General features: G+C 37.2%; 1 protein-coding gene across 1 annotated transcript in view; it reads right to left on the bottom strand.

Moving 5' to 3' along the window:
- The window catches only part of LOC136876438 (probable ATP-dependent RNA helicase DDX60), a 152,053-nt gene that overhangs the window by 73,996 nt on the left and 52,420 nt on the right, over positions 1-25,637 (bottom strand). The window contains exon 3 of the mRNA XM_067150413.2: positions 13,693-17,738. Within this exon, the coding sequence (XP_067006514.2) occupies positions 13,693-17,738 (4,046 nt within the window). The remainder of the gene's footprint in view (positions 1-13,692; positions 17,739-25,637) is intronic.

Here is a 25,637-nt window from a genome sequence, read left to right as displayed (position 1 = left end):
TGAAGAAATAAAATGTGGCGAATTCGTTGTCAAGAAAGAGTGACACACCACCCCCCCCTCCAACTGTGTTTTCTCGAGCTGTGCTCGAGTTTGTGGGAGGGAGTATGTAACCCGTAGTGGGTGACATGGTACCTGAGCTGCAAGAAAACGTTCCAAGTTTTTATTCTGGATGAATAGAACTGCAATTTTATTTTGTTTTCTCGGTGAAAATTTATTTGAAAATTATGTTTAAAATGTTGTCACTTGTTGTTTTAATGAAGAAGGTTGTGTGAAAATGTTTTGTATATCTCGAGAAATTGTTTTTCTTTCTTGGCAAAGACTATCCGAAACTTATTTTGAAAAAAATTATTTAGAAACAAACTGTTTGGACATATGAAGAAAAGTCGTGTTATTATGTTTTGTGTATCCCAAGAAAAAGATTATTGGATAAGACTGTTAAAGAACTTTTTTTTAAATGCCTCAAGAGATTTAAGACATTTATTTGATTGTTTCAATTATTCCTGTGATATCTAGAAAACTTGAAGATTGTATAATTTGGTCTTGCTGATTTTGTTTTAAAATTTTGGTCCAGTTTAAAAATGAACTTCCTATACCGACACGTGTAAGAAGTTGATGGTTCAATTATTGCGTCAGCAATTTCTTCATGGCTTGTCGTTTGCTTGATGCCCATATAAGGTCAGGGTTTTTGTAATTGGTTGTAATTAGAGGTGTTGTAATTGGTTTTACATGGAGGTGTTTTCCGATTGGCGGTTTGATATCGAACAATTTCCAGTATGATGTGAGGTACGCGTGCTTCAGTTTTCTTGTCGCCTTTCGTTTTCGATCTTTGAAGGGGTCGGACGCGCGGTGCGCGCGGTCCGGACCTACGGGGCCAACCTACCCTAAGGTAAGCACGTTTAATTGTCTTAAAATTTTTTAACATGTGATTTTGTTTTCCTCTTTCTAAGTTTAACTTTCATGTGTTTCGGCCTTTCTTCTTAAATTTTACGAAATGTAAATGTTCTTATCTTGCCAGGAAATCACCTCGGATCTTAGTGTGGGCTATTTCATTTATGCCTCCGTGTTACACGAGGCCACCTTTTGTTTGGAGGATTTCCTGTTTTAAAATTTCCTTTTACCTTAATGTTGTAATGTGTTAATTTTCCGTCAGGTTGTCTCCGGTAGCTCTGGATAAAGAAATTACGAAAAATGTTTGTAGTCGTCCTATAATGGACCATCCAGAAGATTGTTTGTTATATCCTATCTGGTTTATTGTTTAAGATTCTAGTTGCAGTTGTATTTCTGTTCCTATTTCACGATCTGTTTTCTATACGTTTCTGGTCTTTTCTTTGTTTTTCTAATTATATTTTATACGAAGGGTATGGGTGAGTACGTTCTTTTCCTTACAAAATCCTACGATTTTTCAGCCTCATAGGGTCCAAGTCCGCTTTCACCACTATTCCTGTCTGTAGTTGTCATTTTGATCTTTAAGTTTTTTTAGTATCCTAATCCGCATCTTTTATTTTATTTACGATTTTATTTTTAATGTACGTAGCCATCCTTATCCTTGCTTCCGTTGTGTTTTGATAACTTGCGTGATACCGTTAATACCGTATTGCTGGTATCGGGATGATGGTGGTGATTTTTAAAATTCATTATTACTTCGACGTTCACATTTTATGCATCCTTTTGGCCGCGAAAATCAAGCCGGGCAACACTAATAAATAGAGATGTGTGAAGAAGGGCTTGTTCCATTCTAACATTTTCTTCAGTGAGGTCGCGTGTGTCAGCCCGGCAGGCGACTGCGCTGTGAACTTACCAACAGAACAAAGACCTCGTCATAGAAGTTGAATAGGCGAACAGTGTGCAATTCGAGATAGGGGTGTAGCTAGAGCCTGATCTAGAACGGGAAGAATTACAGATTTCTAACAAAAGTTCATGTGCGATTTAGCACCAGGCATTCTCTAAGTACATTTTGGCTAGCTAGGCCTAGTTTGTGTGTAGTTACATTTTGTATGTGAGGGAATTGATGTTAGGTTTAATTTATAAAATCTGTGAAGAATTTTTGTTCCTAATATCATAAGTTTCAAACGTTGTTGCCAAGGCGTTTCTCGTGAAAAACCTGTCTTAACATAAAGACAGGCATTCTGATAAAGTCTGTGTGTGGCTGAGCACAAGGCATTCACTATGTACATTTCAGCTAGCTAGGCCGCAATCTTTGCCTTGACATAAAAGTCAGACTTCTAACATGAGTTTGTGTGCGGTTCAGCACTAGGCATTTCACTAAGTACATTTTGGGTACATACACTGCCAATTTCTGCCCTAACATAACTAAGAAGGAGCAGGAGAGTCCAGAGTGCGTTGCAGATGACTGACTGGGTGTTTAATTGCAGTTAGCATGGTGGAAACTATGACAAGAGCTTACCATAGCACTAGACCTTCCAACACTCATATTCAAGAAGACGGCACCGTGATGGGGCCATTCCAAGAGCTGAGACCAGGACTGTCAACCCAGGATGACGACTGCATGATGATGGGCTAGGCTCAACAACCAAGTCCGGCATGGAGGGAACGCGAGCTCTTCAGTATTAAGATAAGTTGAACAGGTGTTTTGACATGAGTTAGGGACAGCATTTTTGCAGATATTTCTCTTTCAATTTAATTAAGCCTTAATTTAAGCCCTTTTGGCAACCAAGTATTGATATCAGGACTAGTGCATGTGTTGCCAGTGTATTTAGCTTTGTTTTATTACTGGTAACGAGGGAAATAGATCAGATCTAGGCTTGTTGTTATGTATATATTTTATTCCTTTGCATTTGTTAACGTAGTTAGTTGCAGCATTCAGGGTCTTTAAAACATAAGGATAACCCACCTTGTAATGTTGAGTGGTAACTCATTATGATGTACTGGGCTACTTAAAGTCACAGTTTTCATGTTTATCTGTGTGCATGAATTTCACAGGAGGTGGTGAAGCAGAGGACCATGTGTCCTCAATTTCGAAACAGTGAGGGTTATCAAAATTTTGCCGGTGGGGTTTTCCCACAACTGTGCACTCGGTTTGAACCGGGGACTCAGGGATAAAGAAATGTAATGTACGGATGATACTCCATGGACTTTGAAAGATATACGATACACAGAAGAGTTTCCATTGGATGAAACTGATCTGAAAGAATACCTGCTTTGAAGGAAACAAAATGTTTAAAGGTCCCGTTATCCCGAACAGTTGCCAGCTGTGTGTGTAAACCAGGCGGAGCAGAGAGTAGGTGTCAGCTGACGTTTGTATTGAAAGGCTGGAAATATCGACGACCTTGTCCCAACCCTTCGCCACGAGCGGTCATTGCCGCAGCCCAGCGTGCAGTTCAGAGGGGGAGATCCATCCCTTACGAAGAATGCAAAATGTGTGAAGTGTTTTGTTTCCTTTGGCTTGTAATTATTTTCAGGTGCTGCAGTGTTTGTTGTTTTAATTATGTGCTCTTTTTGTATTGTTCTTTCTTGTACTTGTCATCTGTTTGTGCTAGAAAGTGCACTAGCACGTACGTTACCTAGGGGTCCTGGGTTCTAATCCCATCTTTGACAGTGAGTCCGGGCTCACCATTAACTTCAGTGTTATTTTGGCGGCAACCAATGGTCCTGCATTTATGTTTGTGTGTAGTTACATCCCGTATGTGAGGTAAGTGATGTTAGGTTTAATTTGTAAGATCTGCAAGGAATTTCTGTTCCTAATATAATAAGTTTCAAACATTGTTGCCAAGATGCTTCTCGTGAAAAACCTGTTCAAACTTATCGCCAATTTAGTTAAAGTACTTACTAAAGCAATTGCCACACGGACTCCATATAAGATTAATTGTGTTGTTGCCACCTCATGGCCAATGACTTGAATTTGTATTTATGTATTGTACGCAGTGTTTCTTTTCATTTAAGCTTTTGTTTATTAAAATGTAGCTTATTTAATCTTGTTCCTCATTTACTCACACAACAAAGCTTCCTGTCCTGTTAGATCTTTAAAATCCTCTTTAGTTTTACTCGATCTAGACACCAAACCGTCCATGGGCTCGCCGATGACCTAGCCAGGTGAGAAAGGGACAGGAACCATAGGTAAGTTTGCCACTCTCAGTAACCCACCCATCTTGATTTATTGTCCCATGTGTCTTTAGGGTACAATACTGAAATGAAAGTCGCTGAACGTCGAGTGCTCTTCTACGTTTACTGATGAATCAGCTTCAGATGTCAGTTCACTGAATGCTTTCAGGGATATAACAGTCGTCCTTTTAAGTTGTTGTACCGCCTGCTCAGTTATGAAGTTGCTTTGAGAGCAGTTATCTAATACGGCTCCCATGCGATGATATCTCCTGTTTGAGCCCTTGATTTTAACTGAGACTGTGCTTAGAAGAACCTGAGTGTTTGGAGTACTTCAGAGAGAGTGATACAATGATTGGAGTGATACAATGATTGGAGTGATACAATGATTGGAGTGTGTTGTTACTCTGTGGGTTTTGTGCCATAGTGCTGTTTGCGTTAGTTACTTCCTCATTCTGATCATTTTGGTGTAGCAATGTGTGGTGGTATTCCTTGCATACCTTACATGCAGTACTCGATCTACATGCCTTCCAAGAGTGTGATGGACTAAGACAGTTACTGCAGTGCTTGCTATCGATCAATTTGAACCTTTCATCACAAATCAGATTGAAAGTGTTCGGAAAGAAAGGGAGAGGAAGACATAGGATGAAGTATTTGGACGACATCAAGAAGAGGTTAGGTTGTGGCAATTATGTGGAACTGAAATGAATAGCCAATGAAAGAAAAGAGTGGTTGCATTGACAAGGCATTAGCCTTTAGAATATTGATCGATTGCTCTTCTGAGCAGATGTAACATCTCTCCGCTGTCAAAATGTATGATTGTTGTTGTGTTATCATGCGTGGCTGATTTAGGGTAATTGTTTAGACTGGCTGCAGGTGGTTGGGTAGAAAAGCAGAGTTGTAATGTCTGACAGCGTCTCTCCAAGAAGCTAATGACTCCTCGAATTTAACTGAGAAGGCTCCTTTTCAAATTCTAACCTTAGGTTATTGTCTAGTTAAGAGGAGGAATTCATTAAGAAGTAAATCTAGGATACTTGGTTGGGCGTTTAGGGCATTAAGAGCATCTATACTGACCTTGAATTGTCATAACTACAAAGACGCATACATGAAATGCTGTCAGTTGTGTACACTGTTATATTTACGAATTATATACGCATTGTACACATATTAATGAACCACCATCTTGCTACTTGCTACTTTAGCATGTCAACTGATTACCAGCACAATAAAATTACAACATGAGTTCACACACTCGACTAGCAACTTACACTAACAAGTCAACTAACAACTCTCCACCGTCTCTTTATATACCTTGCCTGGCCAGGCTTCTAGAAAAGTATGACACAACATGTTTTCTCGAAATTTCTCGAGTCTCCAATAACCTATTTACAAATGAATAGAATACTCTATAAAGCTCTAGTGACAAGATGCATTGTTCTGGACTATTACCCTGTGTTGCACAAATTACATTGGATTTATACATCATATTTACAGGTAATAATAAGTTATATACTATTAATTATGTGTTCTTACATTAAATAAACTCTTAATATACATACAGCTGATGTATCATTACATAACCTCACATGATTTTTTAGACAAGACAGATCATACAACACACAAATAATAAATGATACGACCATGATTTATACCAAATAAAGTCCATCCATAACTATATAAATAATAATAATAATAATAATAATAATAATAATAATAATAATAATAATAGACGTAAACAATTTCATAGCCACACCTCACAAGTTAATAATAATAATAATAATAATAATAATAATAATAATAATAATAATAATAATAATAGACGTAAACAACTTCATAGCCACACCTCACAAGTTAATAATAATAATAATAATAATAATAATAATAATAATAACATACCTGCCACCTTTACAAAACAAAACATCATGAGATTTTGATATGAAAATCAGGAAAAATCAGGAGATATAATTGATCAAAACTGCTTATTCTGCATGTCTTGCACAATACAGTACTATGATCTATTTATAACACTTATTGCCTCAAAGCCTGATTGTTGCTATACAAGGCTACGAGGCTAAAAATTACACATCTCTATTCCCTCACAGGAAGTATGTGAGTGAGGTGATTGGCCTCTACCAAAAATAGTATGAACTCATGCTCCACATGTGTAAATCAGTCATGCACTTAGATGCCATTACTTAGCAAATGCATAAATTAATATATTGCATCAAGCGCCGCACGATTATGCGAAGCGCAATGCTATTCGGATCAAGTCACAAGCTGATGTACCCATCCTTCACTACAGAATTCTCAGAACGACTGTCCTTATAGTTCTTCCAACTGAAGTCAAAATAGGACACTACATAAACGTCAGTACGAATGTCGCAATTAAAAGCAATGCTGTCATATGAAATACTCGATAAAATGAAAAACAGCATATTTTCTCACTTTTAACAAAAAGTACTATGTCGATCTAACAGTTCAAATTTCCAAAACTAGAATGACCAGGCTGTAGACAGCCGTGAACAATCCTGTGTAATTATTTTGTTTAAGTGTGCACACTACTCATTCCAATCACAGCCTCAGAGTAGGGATCGAATAGCTGGAGTACTATGATGATCCATTGTGTTACGTACCAGTAATAACAGAAAATTTATCAACCGAAGGAATGGCATGCTAAAGAAGAGAGAGATGTAATTCCCCAGCTACTTCCTGCCAATATTCAGGCAGGCTGTTATACTCGACACGGAGCAGTAATCCCATCTATCGGAGATAAATGGCAGCAGAATACACAACGCACGTCACAACAAACAATGGTCAATGTAATGCTATTGTTGATCAATTTTATGAGCTTTCTATATTTTAGGCCTTCACATTTAGTTTTCTTCCAACTCCATTTGAGCATCTAAGGTAAAGAGAGTCGTCCTTTTTTTCATGACTCTCTCTTGTGTTATTCAAGCGATCATTCCCTCATGACTTTTTTCTCATTCTTATAATCATCTTCACAACTGAATCACCATCACCACCAATATTATTATAGTCGGTATGATAAAACTGAATAAGATATCAATAATCGGAAATTGCATTCTCTATAACTTTTGCTGTGTTGTACTTTTCGATATGATCAATAAGATAGGTGATTAAAAATTACATTTTTGGCAACCTTCCCCTAAACTACCATTTCGAACATAGTGAATGAAATTATTTATATTGCAGACTGTAGTTCCTTATTCCCTGACTTTACATAAAATTCTGTTCACCCATTTTCTCGTACCTCGGCGCTGATATGGATGTAGCAACAAAAATCCAAATTCACGTATATCTCTGTTATCATATCCGGTATGATAAAAATGTATGACATAAGTGATAGAAAATGTAATAATATATAACTTTAGTTATGTAGTATTTATCGATAGGGCTAATAACAACATAAATATTTGAGAATTAAATTTTAGGCCTTCCCCTAAACTACTATTTCACTCATTGTGAATAAAATTACTCATGGTCTAGATTATAGTGACTTATTCCCCAACATTATATACCGATTTTAATTAAACTCTCTTGAGCCGTTTTCTCGTGATTAGCGTATGTACATACAGAGAGAAATTACGGAAAATTAAAACGATCATTTCGCCTTGTTACTGTGGTCATGAATGGTATAGAAATATCATTCTTTTTAAATTCTGAGCAATGTACAGACAAAAGTCTATATTTTATTTAAATTGTAATAAATTAAAATTAGTTAGAATTGTCTCCTAATTTCTCTAGAAAAGTCACTAGTCGTTATCATTGAAATTCTGTCACTAATTACTAAGAAAGACTCCATATCTAGCGACTAGTCTCTAGAATCGACTAGACTGATGTGAACGAACACGAACATAGCATATGAGAACAAGAGATTGACAAACAATATACACGTTGCGATATACAGGTTTCAATAAACATCTTCAATCAATACTGATCTGCATTTAGGGCAGTCGCCCAGGTGGCAGATTCCCTATCTGTTGCTTTCCTAGCCTTTTCCGAAATGATTTCAAAGAAATTGGAAATTTATTGAACATCTCCCTTGGTAAGTTATTCCAATCCCTAACTCCCCTTCCTATAAATGAATATTTGCCCCAGTTTGTCCTCTTGAATTCCAACTTTATCTTCATATTGTGATCTTTCCTACTTTTATAGACGCCATTCAAACCTATTCGTCTACTAATGTCATTCCACGCCATCTCTCCGCTGACAGCTCGGAACATACCACTTAGTCGAGCAGCTCTTCTTCTTTCTCTCAATTCTTCCCAACCCAAACATTACAACATTTTTGTAACGCTACTCTTTTGTCGGAAATCACCCAGAACAAATCGAGCTGCTTTTCTTTGGATTTTTTCCAGTTCTTGAATCAGGTAATCCTGGTGAGGGTCCCATACACTGGAACCATACTCTAGTTGGGGTCTTTCCAGAGACTTATATGCACTCTCCTTTACATCCTTACTACAACCCCTAAACACCCTCATAACCATGTGCAGAGATCGGTACCCTTTATTTACAATCCCATTTATGTGATTACCCCAATGAAGATCTTTCCTTATATTAACACCTAGATACTTACAATGATCCCCAAAAGGAACTTTCACCCCATCAACGCAGTAATTAAAACTGAGAGGACTTTTCCTATTTGTAAATCTCACAACCTGACTTTTAGCCCCGTTTATCAACATACCATTGCCTGCTGTCCATCTCACAATATTTTCGAGGTCACGTTGCAGTTGCTCACAATCTTGTAACTTATTTATCACACTATAGAGAATAACATCATCCGCAAAAAGCCTTACCTCCGATTCCACTCCTTTACTCATATCATTTATATATATAAGAAAACATAAAGGTCCGATAACACTGCCCTGAGGAACTCCCCTCTCAACTATTACAGGGTCAGACAAAGCTTCACCTACTCTAACTCTCTGAGATCTATTTTCTAGAAATATAGCAACCCATTCAGTCACTCTTTTGTCTAGTCCAATTGCACTCATTTTTGCCAGTAGTCTCCCATGATCCACCCTATCAAATGCTTTAGACATGTCAATCGCGATACAGTCCATTTGACCTCCAGAATCCAAGATATCTGCTATATCTTGCTGGAATCCTACAAGTTGCGCTTCATTGGAATAACCTTTCCTAAAACCGAATTGCCTTCTATCGAACCAGTTATTAATTTCACAAACATGTCTAATATAATCAGAAAGAATGCCTTCCCAAAACTTACATACAATGCATGTCAAACTTACTGGCCTGTAATTTTCAGCTTTATGTCTATCACCCTTTCCTTTATACACAGGGGCTACTATAGCAACTCTCCATTCATCTGGTATAGCTCCTTCGACCAAACAATAATCAAATAAGTACTTCAGATATGGTACTATATCCCAACCCATTGTCTATAGTATATCCCCAGAAATCTGATCAATTCCAGCCGCTTTTCTAGTTTTCAACTTTTGTATCTTATTGTAAATGTCATTGTTATCATACGTAAATTTTATTACTTCTTTGGCCTTAGTCTCTTCCTCTATCTCGACATTATCCTTGTAACCAACAATTTTTACATACTGCTGACTGAATACTTCTGCCTTTTGAAGATCCTCACATACACACTCCCCTTGTTCATTAATTATTCCTGGAATGTCCTTCTTGGAACCTGTTTCTGCCTTAAAATACCTATACATACCCTTCCATTTTTCACTAAAATTTGTATGACTGCCAATTATGCTTGCCATCATGTTATCCTTAGCTGCCTTCTTTGCTAGATTCAATTTTCTAGTAAGTTCCTTCAATTTCTCCTTACTTCCACAGCCATTTCTAACTCTATTTCTTTCCAGCCTGCACCTCCTTCTTAGTCTCTTTATTTCTCTATTATAATAAGGTGGGTCTTTACCATTCCTTACCACCCTTAAAGGTACAAACCTGTTTTCGCATTCCTCAGCAATTTCTTTAAACCTATCCCAGAGTCTGTTTACAGTTTTATTTACCATTTTCCACCGATCATAGTTACTTTTTAGAAACTGCCTCATACCTGCTTTATCAGCCATATGGTACTGCCTAACAGTCCTACTTTTAAGACCTTCCTTTCTATCACATTTATTTTTAACTACCACAAAAACAGCTTCATGATCACTAATACCATCTATTACTTCAGTTTCCCTATAGAGCTCATCTGGTTTTATCAGCACCACATCCAGAATATTTTTCCCTCTGGTTGGTTCCATCACTTTCTGAATCAGCTGTCCTTCCCATATTAACTTATTTGCCATTTGTTGGTCATGCTTCCTGTCGTTCGCATTTCCTTCCCAATTGACATCTGGCAAATTCAGATCTCCCGCTACAATCACATTTCTTTCCATGTCATTTCCCACATAGCTGACTATCCTATCAAATAATTCCGAATCCGCATCAGTGCTACCCTTTCCCGATCTGTACACTCCAAATATATCAAGTTGCCTATTATCTTTAAAAATGAGCCTTACACCTAAAATTTCATGTGTCTCATCTTTAACTTTTTCGTAGCTTACAAATTCTTCTTTCACCAGAATGAAAACTCCCCCTCCCACCTTTCCTATCCTATCTCTACGATACACACTCCAGTGCCGTGAGAAAATTTCTGCATCCATTATATCATTTCTCAGCCATGATTCAACTCCTATTACAATATCTGGTAAATATATATCTATTAAATTACTTAATTCTATTCCTTTCTTTACAATACTTCTACAGTTCAACACTAACAATTTTATGTCATCCCTACTTGATTTCCAGTTCCCTATTCCCTTATCACCGCTCCCTAGGCCATCCCGTTTCCCTGAATGTACCTCCCTATTACCCTTCCAAACAAATTTCCTAACTTATACGTACCACTGCGGTTTAAATGAAGGCCATCCGAGCGCAGATCCCTTTCTCCTACCCACCCATTAGGATCTAGAAATTTCACTCCCAGTTTCCCACATACCCACTCCATAGTCTCATTTAAATCCCCAATCACCCTCCAGTCAGTATCCCTCGCACATTCACGCACATTTTTTTGCATTAATAAACGTTGATATTTGGAAGCGGCCAATGAGCAAAGGACTTGCGGCCACTGGCGTAAAAAATAAATGAAATAGCGTGATTTGAAAACAAATGTAAGCTAAACTCACGAGAAATAATAGAATAATCAGGAGCCCGGGAAGAACTGTCGAAAATCGGGAGTCTCCTGCCTAAATCGGGAAAGTTGGCAGGTATGTAATAATAATAATTGAGCTCGATATTTCAATACTTACCCATGGGTTTAGAGAATTGTTTCCAAGTTATACTATTCCATTACACTTGCATCAGAATGTGTTGGTGAACTTACATATTTCACTCTCAGTTGAAACTATTTTATTTTAAGTTTCCGTAGGTTGCCTAATTTGTTCAGCTGCAATTAATTTGGGTGAATGATAACGTGCACCAAGCTCGATAGCTGCAGTCGCTTAAGTGCGGCCAGTATCCAGTATTCGGGAGACAGTGGGTTTGAATCCCACTGTCGGCAGCCCTGAAGATGGTTTTCCATGGTTTCCCAATTTCACACCAGGCAAATGCTGGGGCTGTACCTTAATTAAGGCCACAGCCGCTTCCTTCCCAGTCCTAGCCCTTTCCTGTCTCATTGTCACCATAAGACCTATCTGTGTCGATGCGATGTAAAGCCATAGCAAAAAAAGAAATAAAAGATAACGATTGACCAGAAAGTTGGTGTCAGAAATGCTAATGTTTCTTACGCTGTCCTTGGCTTCGTTCTTCAGAGAGGAGAGCAAGTAGTGGAATTTCTGTATGTTTAATAGGTTATTATTGTTGACCACCAGGCCTTCAAACATGTCTCTGAAATGCAACCAGGTAATTAGAAACCCATTAAAGTTAGGGAGATTTATTTTTGTTACTTTTATAATTTTAGGCATGCCACATGGTTATGACCGACCACTTCTTCATTCCCTGACATGTTTTGTCGAGTGGTGGCCTTTCTTAATTTGGCCTCCGGCAAGTCAATTGCTTCTTCTTCTTCTTCATCTTCTTCTCGGTAGATCGTGTTAGATTCCTCATGTTCTTCATCATGCGACTCTAGTTGGCTTTGAATTTGCTTGAATTATTTGTTGGTGGAGAGCAATCTGTTTAATTTAACCTGAATGAGGTTGATATCGGCAGAATTTATTTCTGACTCAACGAAGTGTTGAATGCAAGTTACACAATTAATGTTCGTTTGTTGGAGTCTTCCATATTTAAAGAATATTGTGGTGCTATAAAATGAGTAAGAGTTTGATAACTTATTTCAGTGTAGTGAATAATAATTATTCTGAGGTAACAAGTAACTTTCTGGATGAACGGAAGAGTAAGTGGGAACTAATTACAAGATTTTTTAAAAGTTCATGAATTTATCGATAGATGGTACCAGCCAGGGTAGTTGTGGCAGTGGCTGGTTGTGGACCTTCGTTGCAAGCTGATCATAAGTTTGGGCAAAAGGTAGCGCTGGTTGTAGCATAACCTAGCTGTGAGTTCCTTGAGAAAGGTACTGCTAGTGGTTAAGTGCTAGGTTAACTTTGGTCAAGCATCTAATATTCATTTGAATTTGATCAGAATCATGAAATTTTAATACTTAAGTGACTGTAATCCAATGGTAAAGTTCATTCCCTGACTTAACATGCCGATTTTCATTAAATTCTCTTTACGTACATGCATACAGACAGAAATGATAGAAAATTAAAAAGGGCATTTTCATTTTACTGTGGACTCGTCCGATACAGAAATACCATTCTTTTTAAATTCTGAGCAATGTACAGACAAAACTCTTTATTTTATATATATATATAGATAAGTTGCTAATGAAACTGTCAAAAACCTGCTGAGAAGACTAACATTCCCAACATTTCTAGTTTGACAACTAACAGCATGCTAAACCCATTACAGTACCCTCAAACCACTCAGCCACAAAATATTCCTAAACCAAGTGGATTGGCCATGCAGTTTGGGTCTCACAGCTGAAACCTTGCTTTCAGGAAATGATGGGTTCGAATCCCACCATCAGCAGACTTGAAATTGGTTTCACGTGATTTCTCATTTTTGTACCATACAAATGCTAGGGATGTACCTGAACTAAGGCCACGGTCACAACTTTCCCTTAGATGCGTTAGTGCGATGTTAAACCACTAGCAAAAATTATGGAAAGGAAATTCAAAATAAGCAAACAAATAAGATTGCTTGGCATGAAACATTTGAATAGTACTTGAAAACATAGGCTATTATTATTGTCAAACATAATGTAAGGCTATTATTATGGTCAAATATAATGTAAAGTATGCACTTGTATGGCCAATAAAAAGTGAGGCAAAGGATCCAAAACAGCTAGAAATTAAACTCAGGTCTGTAAGAAAGAGACCAGGATAAAAATATTACAGCATAAAAATCCAAACCTTAATACTGCATAACATGGAAGTGAAAGATGCATGCAAATTTATATGCCTGTAATTATGCAAGGTTATATACAACACATATCAAGCTGACTGGCCTGTAATTATCATGAAACATCCAAACAACGTTTTTTTCCAAACAAGGATGAAAGGAACTGAGATTTAGCATAAAAGACATGCTTACCTTGACATAGCTTCACTCTTGGAATCCTTCTTGGCAACACCTTTCTCGGACACGTCGTTCACCAGCAGCAGCAAACGCAGGACAAGAGTCACAGTCAAAGGGAAGTTGCCTATCATATCTGGCAATCTCCCAGTCAAAAGTGTTCTGATCTTCCTTTCTTCCGTGCCAAAGAACACAACGTTACCCTCTGTATCAAATCCTCTGCGCCCTGCTCTTCCAGACATCTGATGATAAGTCAAAGTGTTGAAGAATAAACTATTCCCACCAATGACTACAGTCTTGCAAGGCATGTGAATACCAAGGGCCAGTGTAGATGTAGCAAGTACACCATTCAGGACTTTCATCCTAAATAGCATTTCCACAGCACTCCTCTCCTTAGAATTCATGGCAGCGTGATGTTTACCTAGACCAGCTCGCAAGCCACTGGGAAATTCATCGTCCCTTTTATATCCTGACTGGATTAGCCTTCTCTCAATAAATGCCACATCATTTTTATCAGCAAATCCCACATTTCTTATTGAACTACTTGAAGTGTCTTCCAGTAAACCCAAAGACCTGTTGTCGATAAATGGCTGTCTCCTTCTCAGGGAGAAATCCCCAGCTCGAAATGCTATCTCCATTACATCCGATGCTCGACCACCAGTTCTACACAAGGATTTAACATGTTTCTTGTTTTCTTCACTAACATCATTGCTCTTACTAGAGTTACTTGAAACATTAATATCAATCTCCAAAGGAGAACAATATGCAACAAAATGTGCAAAAAGGTAATCAAGATCACCTTTATCAAACCGGAAGAAAATGGTTGGGAGCATCTGTTTCTCTTTTAGTTTCTGAATAAACTTCAAAAATTTTGATGCTACAAAATGAAATCCAATTTCATAAATGTTGGCCTGTTCCAGTGGCAATTTCAGCTTGGCAATAACTGCACTGTATGTCTCCATATCTTCAACAACCCAATTCTGCAAAAGAGACCTTAATTTGTTTTCATACTCCCTAACTTCATTTCTAGTCAAAAAACTTGTCTGGCTGAAGTAAGTTTCAGGTTTGTATGAAAGAACTGCGTCGCTTGCCTTAGATGCTGTCTCCATGGCCATATATAGTTGAAAAGTCTCTTCTGGGGCTAATGAAATGTGATTTGGAATACCATTGTGTTCCCTGATAACTGTTTCATCTATGTAGGCATATGGGTGAATGTGAATCATATCCCCTTCAGAAGTGTAAATGTACTTCTTGAGATCGCTGTGTCGTTCAGAGTGAACAACCAAGTGAACTTTGTAAGATGATCTCTCACATTTATCCAGTCGATCTCTCTCTCTCTTAAAGTTCTCTGCATCTTGCAACCATGTGTGAAACTGTTTAGGATTTCCAATAGTGGCAGACAATGCAAGGAATGGGCATCTCATCATTAGGATACATGTCTCCCAAGAAATTCCTCCTGCCTGTCCAGCAAGGCAATGTATTTCATCAAAAATAACATACCTTAGCTTTCTGACCCAAGCTTGTCTCCGAGGAGAAAGCAGAAGCACTTCCAAGCACTGGGGAACAGTAACCAATATCTGACAGTTCATATCGTCAGTCCGATAGTCACGAGTGAACACTCCGAAAACAGATTTACCATCTGGCATACGTTTACCTTTAAAGCGAGAATAAACAGTGGCTGCCACCTGATTCACTAAAGCTTTGGTTGGCGAAACATACACCACCACACCTTCATCATCTTCAGTCAATATAGTCTCCATGCAGTAATAACTGGCATAAGTCTTTCCTGATGATGTTGGAGCAACTATCAAGGCAGACTTGCGCTGGTCTATTATATCAAATAATTCTTTTTGCCAACGATCAGGAACGAAGTCCACTCGAGGATCTTTTTCACCTGTACTCTTTCTCTTTAGATCAGCTCCAAGATGTATCAATTGGAATCGCACCCAAGACAAACCCACTTCAAAAGTGGCATCATCTCTTACGGGTCTCGGCAGTTTCCAGAGGTTAGCTACTTCTCCAAAGCCTAGGCGCCAAAGCCATTTTCCAAGGTCTGTCTTTTGAGTATCAGAGAGGGGAATCCCAGTTTCTTTTGATCTTGTAAGGATCTGTCCCACAACAAGAAACAATTCCTTTGCGTAAGTAAGATCTCTTTCTGCTGTTTTCTTCTTCATTCTACACTCGTCGCACCAGAGCAAGTTACAGCACTGTGCTATGTACATTAAGATTCTCCTAATACCCTCTTCATTGGTTATCTTCTTCCTTAGGATTTTTGCACTTTCTAAAGCTACTGCATATTCTCCCTTCTGCTTCCATTTCTTAAAATTGTCTTTGAAATTATCAAGCATTTCATCTTCAACTTTCTTAGCATCTTTTTCCTTCCCTTCTATATTGGCTTGTATGATTTTCAAAGCATTTTTACTCAATTTCTTCTCCTTTGACACTTTCTTAGAATTAATTCTACTCTTGCAGATAATTGTTTTAGAAATAGTCTGTCTTCCTTCTATGCTAGCACCATACGTATCCATAAATTTTGCCATCTTATTGCGCAGTCTTTCATACTTCCGCCTTTCATAATCATTGGTGGGTTGTATTATTGAATTTTTGATGCGATCTTGTTCATCAGTGAGTGGAAAATGAGAATGCCAATGATGCACTTCAGTGTAACTTGCCTCTTTAGTTATAAATGTATGTATTCTAGCATCATATTCTGAAACTTGTTGGCGCACTTCATGCAAGAGGTCACCACAAAATTCCCAGCTAAGCTGGCATGATGTAGGTAAAAGCTTTTCCAAAGGCAGACACAAAGGAGGAGTTTCAGGTTGCGCTACTTCTCCCTTCTTGCTGACTGTTCTGGGCTTGTTCCATTCAAGGTTCTCTGTAATGATGGGAAATGCCTCAAATGGTTTTCCTGAAACTATGTAGACCTCTTCTGCAAGTCTCATGTAAACTTCTGAAGAGCGAATTCCAAGATCACCTGGATTTCTGAGAACAGAATTTATGTGCTCAAGTATATTGATAAACAAGTTCCCATGCCAGAGATCTGACACTTTGTCATAAAGGAACTCACTTCCTTCAAACTGAGCTAGAGCACATTTCATATAGAATTGGATCTTTCTAATAAAAGCAAGGAGACCAGCTGATTGTGTTTCTCTAGGAACAGGGCAGCCTCTGTTCTTGAGAGGTAATATTTCTATCATAGCTGAATAAAGTAAGAATACACGAATCCAGTCTTCTGAGTAGGTGTCTTTACATTCCAGGAGGTACCACGATGCTGCCATAACAGTCACAACGTGCCTGATGTCCACTCCAACTCCAAAGTCTATAGAATTCAGCGGTAGTGTGGGCAATCTTGTATTCTCACTACTTCCACTACTTATGTGCATGAGATAGTTTAAGGCCAGAAATCTACACCTCCTCTTATATAACTTTCTACCCACTGTAAAAGCATATATAACAGAAATATCTAATTCCACCTTCTCCAGGCTGACACAAGGCAGATCCAAACTGAGGGCAAACAGTACCTGGCAGTAGACAAATATTTCAGCTACTGTGACATTAACAGTCTCCTGAAAACTGGAAAGAACACTAGGCAAATCAACATCTACAAGAAGAAAGCTTGGCTTGTGCAAATTGATGAACTCCTTAAATGCAGGGTCCCATGTAGCAACAAAATGATGGACTTTGATATTGGTATTTTTCTTCAAGTGAGTTTCGAGTACAGACCGAGCGAGAGACAAAGACTCATCTACCAGTGTCTGTCTCCAGATATCAAAAAACACAAACTCAAAGGTACCTCTTTTCCTCTGAAGCAACTGAATCAAGCGTTCACATAAATATACTAGATGTAGTAATTGCCCACCATTTTGTGTATGATAATCATTCCTCATACAACTAAGCAGGAGTGAGTCACCACATATGAGGGACATATTCCCATCAACAATGAGATTTGTGATGTCTTCATACCGAAGAACAGCAAACTCTTCAAATAGGCTTTGATAGTAATAAAGGATCTCGTCTTCAGTTAACTGCTCACCTTCAGGTAATTTCACCTTCTCCTCCACCTTAAACAAAAAATGATGGAAAAATTAGAGAAAGGAACAACTGGAGTGTTTCCTTATGACCAGAGTCTGGATTTGTTAAAAAAATGTGTGAAAGTACATATATCACACCCTCGCACTGTATGTAGAAGTTATAGATATTATTGTCAGTATTCGATTTATTATTATTATTATTATTATTATTATTATTATTATTATTATTATTATTATTATTATTATTATTATCATCATCAATATTTCATTTGTATATTTTGTCATTTATATTTGTAAGCTGGGAGATATCCACATATGTAGGTATGAGTAATTTGTTTTGTACTGGGAAAACATTGCTATCTTGGACTCTGGTAATTTGGATGACTCATGCGGGCATTCCAGTGTCTGATGAGATGTGTTTGTTGATGTTATTGTACTAGGAAAGTTCTATGAGTCATGTGATATACCCCAGCGTTTGTTTATGAGGATCACTCATGATTGGCTGGCAAGGACCAATCAAGACGTATCATGTGAGAGGAAGGGGAACGCCGAGGTCTTTATATAAACTTCGACATCACAGCGGAAAGGAACCACTACTACTAAAACAACAACCAGTGACACTGTACTAGAAGGAAAGAACCACAACTGACACTGTATGGGAAGGAAGTGGTGCTTATACACGGTACTGGAGTGACACGGCTGCAATGGACTGGACTTCAAACGTTCGTGGAACGTAGTCTTGTTATGTTCGTGGAAAGTGGCTGATCCAACAAATTGCGGAGGGCGTACGCATTAAGTGTTGTAGTCCTTGTGGAGGTCTGGCATTATATGTTGGTGAAAGCTATCTCAGACTTATCATAATTTATGTTGAGGATCAACAGGCGTGTGTTGCTCAAATGTATATATCTTTACAACAAGTGTTAAAGTATGTAAACACAGTATTACAAGGTGCAGTATCTGTGTGATGTGATAACTGACGATTATGAGAATCGGCAAGTAGTATTGATAAAGAGACAGTGAAGGGTTTTTATCTACATGTATGTACATTGTTCATCGGACCGTCTACAAATGGTAGTTTAGTTCTCGCTTTCTTTTTCCCACTGTTTTCATTGTTGTTGTAAATATGGAGTCTTCCAGCAATATTTCATGTGTGTATTATATGTATAATTTTGTGTGTTGATGAGGTGCTCATGCACGGATTTTGTTAAGAATATAGTTACCTACTTTAGAATCAGTGGAGTTATTGATGAACCTAGATGCAGTTCCCACCTATTTAGTCGTTTTCAGGAGGTTAGGTAAGGCCTGCAGCAGATGTACCAGTACGCAGCATTATGTACATGCCCTGGGATATAAAGTTTATCATGCTCTATCAAAATTCGAGGGATCCATTCTGGTGAACTCCAGCGCCCATACTACGGACATTTCGATTAAATATTTTTATTAATTTAATTCGATTTCAAGTTTATTTTATTTATTTATATATTTTTATTAATGATATTCTATATTTATGTTTATTAGTATTTATAAACTGTTACAAATGTATACAGGGTGAACCCAAATTCCAACAACAAACTTTTGGAGGTTATTAAGGGATAACTGCAGAGTATATTGGTTATAAGGAACCTGCGGTCTCCGATGGCCCGTTACAGATTAAAAATGTAATTATGATTTATTCAGTTTGTTACTCCAATCATCCTTATTTCACAACAGTGAAAAAGCATGTAATATGCCTTTTAAGGGTGTTTTAAAGATAATGACTCCGTGTCATTGGCTTCTGGCTCATTAAAGAACTCCTGCGGGACAAAATTACAACACCCCAGCATCTATCAATAACTAGTCTTTAGGACAGACATAAAACAAGAACATTATTATTTTCAGTGTAATAGAGTGATGTATCCACAAAGACGCACATGAGGTGCTGTCAGTTCGTACAATTATTTTATTCACATATATTCACAAATTAACACACACATAACCTTCATAACTGTTGTCAAAACAAAACTCGCACATCACAACCCGCCATTTAAATACAACTGCCAATCGCTGCACATTGAGATGACAACATTGAAACTAAAATGAAACAGTTGACTGTTTAAAAGCATGTCGTCCGCGTGGTTGCAAGTATAACCTTGCTACACCATGACACTTCAACCAATAACTTCCAAACAATAACTAACAGTAACTCAACAGTAACTAACTTCCGACCATAACTAACTTCAACATGATCTGCAGTACATATCTGAGTGGAGGTTGAAGGATCTTTTTGTTTGATGAGTACTGTAGTTGCTCCCTTAGCAGCTTATAGTTGCTGTTTGGTAAACGTACACTGGTGACATGCTTTTTCTTTTGATATCACATGCATCCTTTGCACTAAGAGAGCACTTAACAGTTCGGTGTTCATATTGGCACGGAATTCAGTCTTGTTCTTCCTCATGAGAATCTGAAATATGGTGGCTACGCACACACTACAAATCACATGTGAATGAGATTTTGAACAACGTAGTAAACAGGGCCATTCTTTCGAGTATTCCTCTCTAAATTTTTGAACTATTTATGATTTATTACTAGCGTCCCTAATCATGGTAACACCACCATACGTATTTTCCTGCACAAGAAATCGCTTCATTATTTCAAACATTTCGCATTTTGTAACACACGATTAGCATATACCCTAGAAGAGCAATACAGAAAAACCTCCCTATAACGGACACCTTCGGGACCGAAAAAAATGTCCGTTATGAAGGGGTGTCCGCCCGCGAGAGGTTATGAAACCGGTACCATTAAACATAAGTTGGAACACAATACCCCATATATTGTATGTGTTAACAATTCTCGCAAATGTACCTTTAATTGTATACTGTATACAGTATTGTACAATATACTGCACTGTACTCACATGAGAAAGTTGTAGATGGGCTGCTGCAGCTGCGATGCACTGTATTAAAGAGACAAAAACACTTCTATGGAAACCTCTATTGAGCACACTGTACACTACTGCCGTTCACCATGTTAAAATTAAGAAGAACGTATGAGTTTTTGAAACTTCAAATCCGTATGTACAGTAGATGTAGCAATATCTAGCACAGTACAGTAAAACATTAGCACTTGAAAAAAATCCTTAATGTTCGTTTGTTTTGTCCATTTCGGTTTAGCAATGATGTTTTCACAATGTGCAATTAAATCCTGGGTCAAATTTACACCTTTTTCATCGTTTTGTTTATAATAAAATTCTTTCAGTCGCTTAACAATGCTGAGAGCCTCACTGTATGAGGTTATTGGCAGCACATTCATTTCTGTATTTTCTTCAAAGTCGTCATTAGCATCACCTTCACTCCCGCTTTCGTCAGAATCTTCATTTTTGTCCCTCTTCCCTTGGATTGACTGAAGAATCGTTTTCGTGTCTCCACTCTCACACTCTGTTGGAATATCTGAATCAATTTCGATATAGGTGATCACTGGCAAGGATCACTCCTTGGTCAAGCGGCTGAGAAACTGATGTTACATTTGGTGGGAAAAAGACGATCTTCACATTTTGCAACTTAATTGAATCCGGATGCGATGCTGCATTATCGAGGAATAACAACACTTTTCGCTCCTGGCGTATCATTTTTCTGTCCAATTGTCCTAGCCACTCTGTCATTATTTCTCTGGTCATCCATGCTTTCCTATTTGCTTTCCATTCAATGCCAAACTTTGTAACGTCCATATTTTTAAAACACCTCTGTTTTGCAGCTTTTCCTATCACAAGGGGCTCCTCCCGTTCTCCACTCATACTTGCACATAACAAGACCGTAAGACGTTCTTTCGCAACTTTTCCACCAGTACAACGATTTCCTCTGAAACACAAAGTTTTGTCGGGTAAAGCACGGAAAAATAATCCAGTTTCATCGGCATTCAAAATATTTTCCGGAGCATACCCGTCTATGATTGAAGGTATTTTTTCTTGCCAGGTGTCAATAATCTCCATATTAACACTGGATGATTCTCCGCAAATCACTCTGAAGTTGATACCATGTCGCTTTCTGAATCATTCTAGCCAGCCATTCGAGGCTTTGAAATCTCCAATACCTAATTCTGTCGCGAATTCTAACGCTTTTGCTTGTATCACTGGTCCTGACACAGGGACATTCTGACTTCTTATTTTAGCAAACCACTCTAACTTTGCCTTGTCAATGAGAGCTCCACTACCACTTTGAAACAGTTCAATGTGCTGTTTGTTGCCATTTAAATGCCATTCTTTCACTAGTTCCTCTTGCTTTTTCGCTATTTCAGCTGCCTGTGTCTTTCCAATCTTGAACACTTCGGACAGTTTACGCACACCACACTTCTCACGTTTATGATAGTCTATTATGCCTACCTTTTCTTTTAAAGTTTACACACACTTACTAACGTAAAATTGAACACATCCAAAGCCCACGAGTCAATGAAAAGTAACCTCACAGTGAAGGTACGAATTCCAGCGCTGTCGAGCATGTCAGATCACACAACTTCCGGAAGTGATAGCGTAGCTTAGTGTTGCCTTCCAAGAATGTGTACAGCCAGGATCAAAAGTTACGGTGTCTGTGATGCTAGGAAGTACCGGCTGTGCAAAAAGTAAGCGAATACATACTGTACAGGACACAAATACAGAATTTTTTGAAAAAGAAAGTGTCCGTTAGGAGAGGTTTAATTGGAGTTTCTCGTGGCTCTGGTGTGTCCGTGTCCGTAATAAAGGGTGTCCGTATAAGAGGGGTAAATTACTCATACACAACATGGCATTTAATTACGGACCTAGAAAATCGTCCGCCAATGAGGGGTGTCCGCCGGTGAGAGGTGTCTTTTAAGACAGGTTTTACTGTATATGTAAATTTGGCAACCAAAATCGCTATAAATCTTCAACAGTCACGCATCCCGTATTCACAATGAAACAGAGTTTGTCACCACTTTACCGCCAAAACTAAGACAAAAGAACTCACATACTTGCATGGAAGTGTGATCATGTGATGAACAAAGACAACTTCGCAAGATATACCACTTCACAGGTGCCTATTTTACCGGTATGAATAAGATCATCAATACGGACGAGGAAAATGAAGTTTATAACCTGCAATGTAATGGCCAACCAGGCTAATAACAAGATTAAAAACAGATTAATCTTATGGTTAAGATAGCGAAAGACATATATTTTTTAAAAGAATGTTTAAAATTCAAACTAGTACCAAAGTTTTTGAAATCTGTACAAAGACAAAACTTATCAATGCCAAATTTAGTAGACACTCAAAACAAAGTAAATGAAATCTGGCTAAAAAACGAGATAAAAACACATTACAGAAAAAAGTCGCTTTTAAACTTACAACTTTAACGTACACATTTAGAAATCTCTGACCTTCTAACCCCATTAGAATGGCAATCAATACAACAATTTACTAATGAGAAACTCGTTGGTATATTAGAGAAGAAACAAAGAACTATAGAAAACAAAATATCACTTTTAAGAGAGAACAAAACAAAATCCAAAAAACATAATACAAGAATAAAACAGACTAACTCAGACCTTAAAAACATCCCAGCCACTGTAAATTTATCAGATGTCACCTTCACGGATAGTGAAATGAGCTTATTGAATAAAGGATCAAAATTTAATTGGCTTAACCATCATCAAATAGAAGACGTAATAACCACTGTAGCTGAAGTAGAATCTAATATAGGGAAATTGCCTTTAGAATCGCAAAGTGATACAAGATTCAAAGTTAAAAAGAAACTTCCAACCTTAATAAAAGAAATAAATAACAACTTAAATCCCGACCTCATGAAACAAATCAAAGAATTAAAAACTAAAATCAACGAAAGCAACATAATAGTAACCAAAGCCGATAAAGGAGAAACTACAGTTATTTTAAATAAGCAAGATTACATTAAGAAAACAGAAGAATTTTTCTCAAATGGAGCCTATTCGATAATACAGAAAGATCCTACAATCAAAATTCAACGAAATCTAAAGAAATTACTTAAAAATTCGTCTTTTCTCTTTAATGATCTGGAATGTTAGAAGCTGATAAATATGAATCCCAAAATACCAACAGCCAGAGCCATGCCTAAAATCCATAAATCTAACATACCTATGCGACCTATAATTAACTGCATGAATAGCCCAACATACAAGACCTCTAAATTTATGCATCATTTTTTGAAAAAGCACTATAAATTTTACAATAATTCTACAATTAATAATTCAATCGAATTCTGTGATAAACTAAATGAATTCGAACTGCAACCACATCATAAAATGTGTTCATATGATATAACTAATATGTACCCTTGCATACCGATCAACGAAACCATTGATATAATCAAAATAAATTTATTCAATCATAGTAAATTAAGTAAGTGTGAAATAGAAGAATTCATAAATGTATTAAGATTTACTTTAAATAATAATTACTTCACATTTAATCAAAAGATATATCAGCAAATGTGCTTAGGAATGGGTGACCCTGCATCAGGTATACTAGCAAACATTTATATGGATCATTTAGAACACGTAAAAATTATAAATAACATAGATGGACTAAACCTTTGGCTGAGATACGTGGATGACACGTTTGTTATAATAGACAGTAAACTGAACAATAGTGATAATATTTTGGATTTCTTAAATAAATTAGACAATAATATAAAATTCACTAAGGAAGATGAAAGGAACAATTCATTAAGTTTCCTAGATATAAATATAAAGAGAGCAGGAAACAAATTTGAATTCCAGATTTATAGAAAACCGACGTTTACTCCAGTAACGATCAAAAATGAGTCACTCCACCCCAACTCTCACAAACAGGCAGCATTTTTGAGTTTAGTTTACAGAGCCCTAAAAATTCCACTAACAAACAAGAATTTAAAGAAAGAACTTGATTTCATAAAAGATCTAGCACTCAATAACGGTTACAAAATAGAAATGATTAACAAAATCATTAATAAGGTGAAAATAAAATTGGCCACTAATCTTGTACCAGATAAAAATAAAAAATAAAAATTTGCAACTTTCACATTTACTAACCCAGCGATATACTAAATCACTAATACCATCAAAAAACAAAATATTAACATTGCCTTCAAGACCCAAAACACGAACAGAAACGTTTTCTTCAACCATAATAAAGTTAATACTAATAATAATCAATATCAAGGATCTGGAATATACAGACTCACGTGCGCAGAGTGCAATTTTTCATACGTTGGCCAGACTGGCCGAAGCTTTATAATAAGATATCTTGAACATGTAAATGCAGCCAAACATAGGAAACATTCTGCAATGAGTACACACATGCAAGAAACTGGACACAGTTTTACAACTATTGAAAGGGATTTAAAAATCTTAAGAAGAGTAGAAAAAGGGAAAGAAATGACGGAATTGGAAAACATATACATTCATTTAGATCAACAATACAATAAAAATAAAAACCTAAATGACGAAATAGAAATAAAGAATCCCATCTTATTACAATTACCGGAACTAATGCAAATACTCAAATCAGATATAAATAAATTCTATAAACGTTTTAATCCGATAAAAGTTAATAGCTTATTGACACAAACAAACTCAACTCCTCCCCTCACTTCCCCTAGACTATCCCCTCCACAGTCTACTGCAGCTACCTTAACTTCCCCTTCCCCCTCCCTGCCAAAACGTAAAATCATCCACACTCGCACATACAACACAAGAAGTGCAAACAGGATAACAAATAGTTCTCAAGAAGCTAGGAGTAACACCAAACAATCAAGCAGCAGAAAGGAAAGTAAGTGACATTTCTTCCAATAAGATGTTATACAGAAATACAATCAAAACTTTAAATATAATTTTTATCTTTCATTACAGATACACCAACGAGTCATTATGGAACGTTCGAGAACATTTTGAATCCAATATCACATCAAAAAGTGTTTTATCAACAA

The sequence above is a fragment of the Anabrus simplex genome, chromosome 6 (genome assembly GCF_040414725.1).
Source record: "Anabrus simplex isolate iqAnaSimp1 chromosome 6, ASM4041472v1, whole genome shotgun sequence".
Classification (NCBI taxonomy): Eukaryota; Metazoa; Arthropoda; class Insecta; order Orthoptera; family Tettigoniidae; genus Anabrus; species Anabrus simplex.
This window is presented reverse-complemented; position numbering and strand designations above follow the sequence as displayed.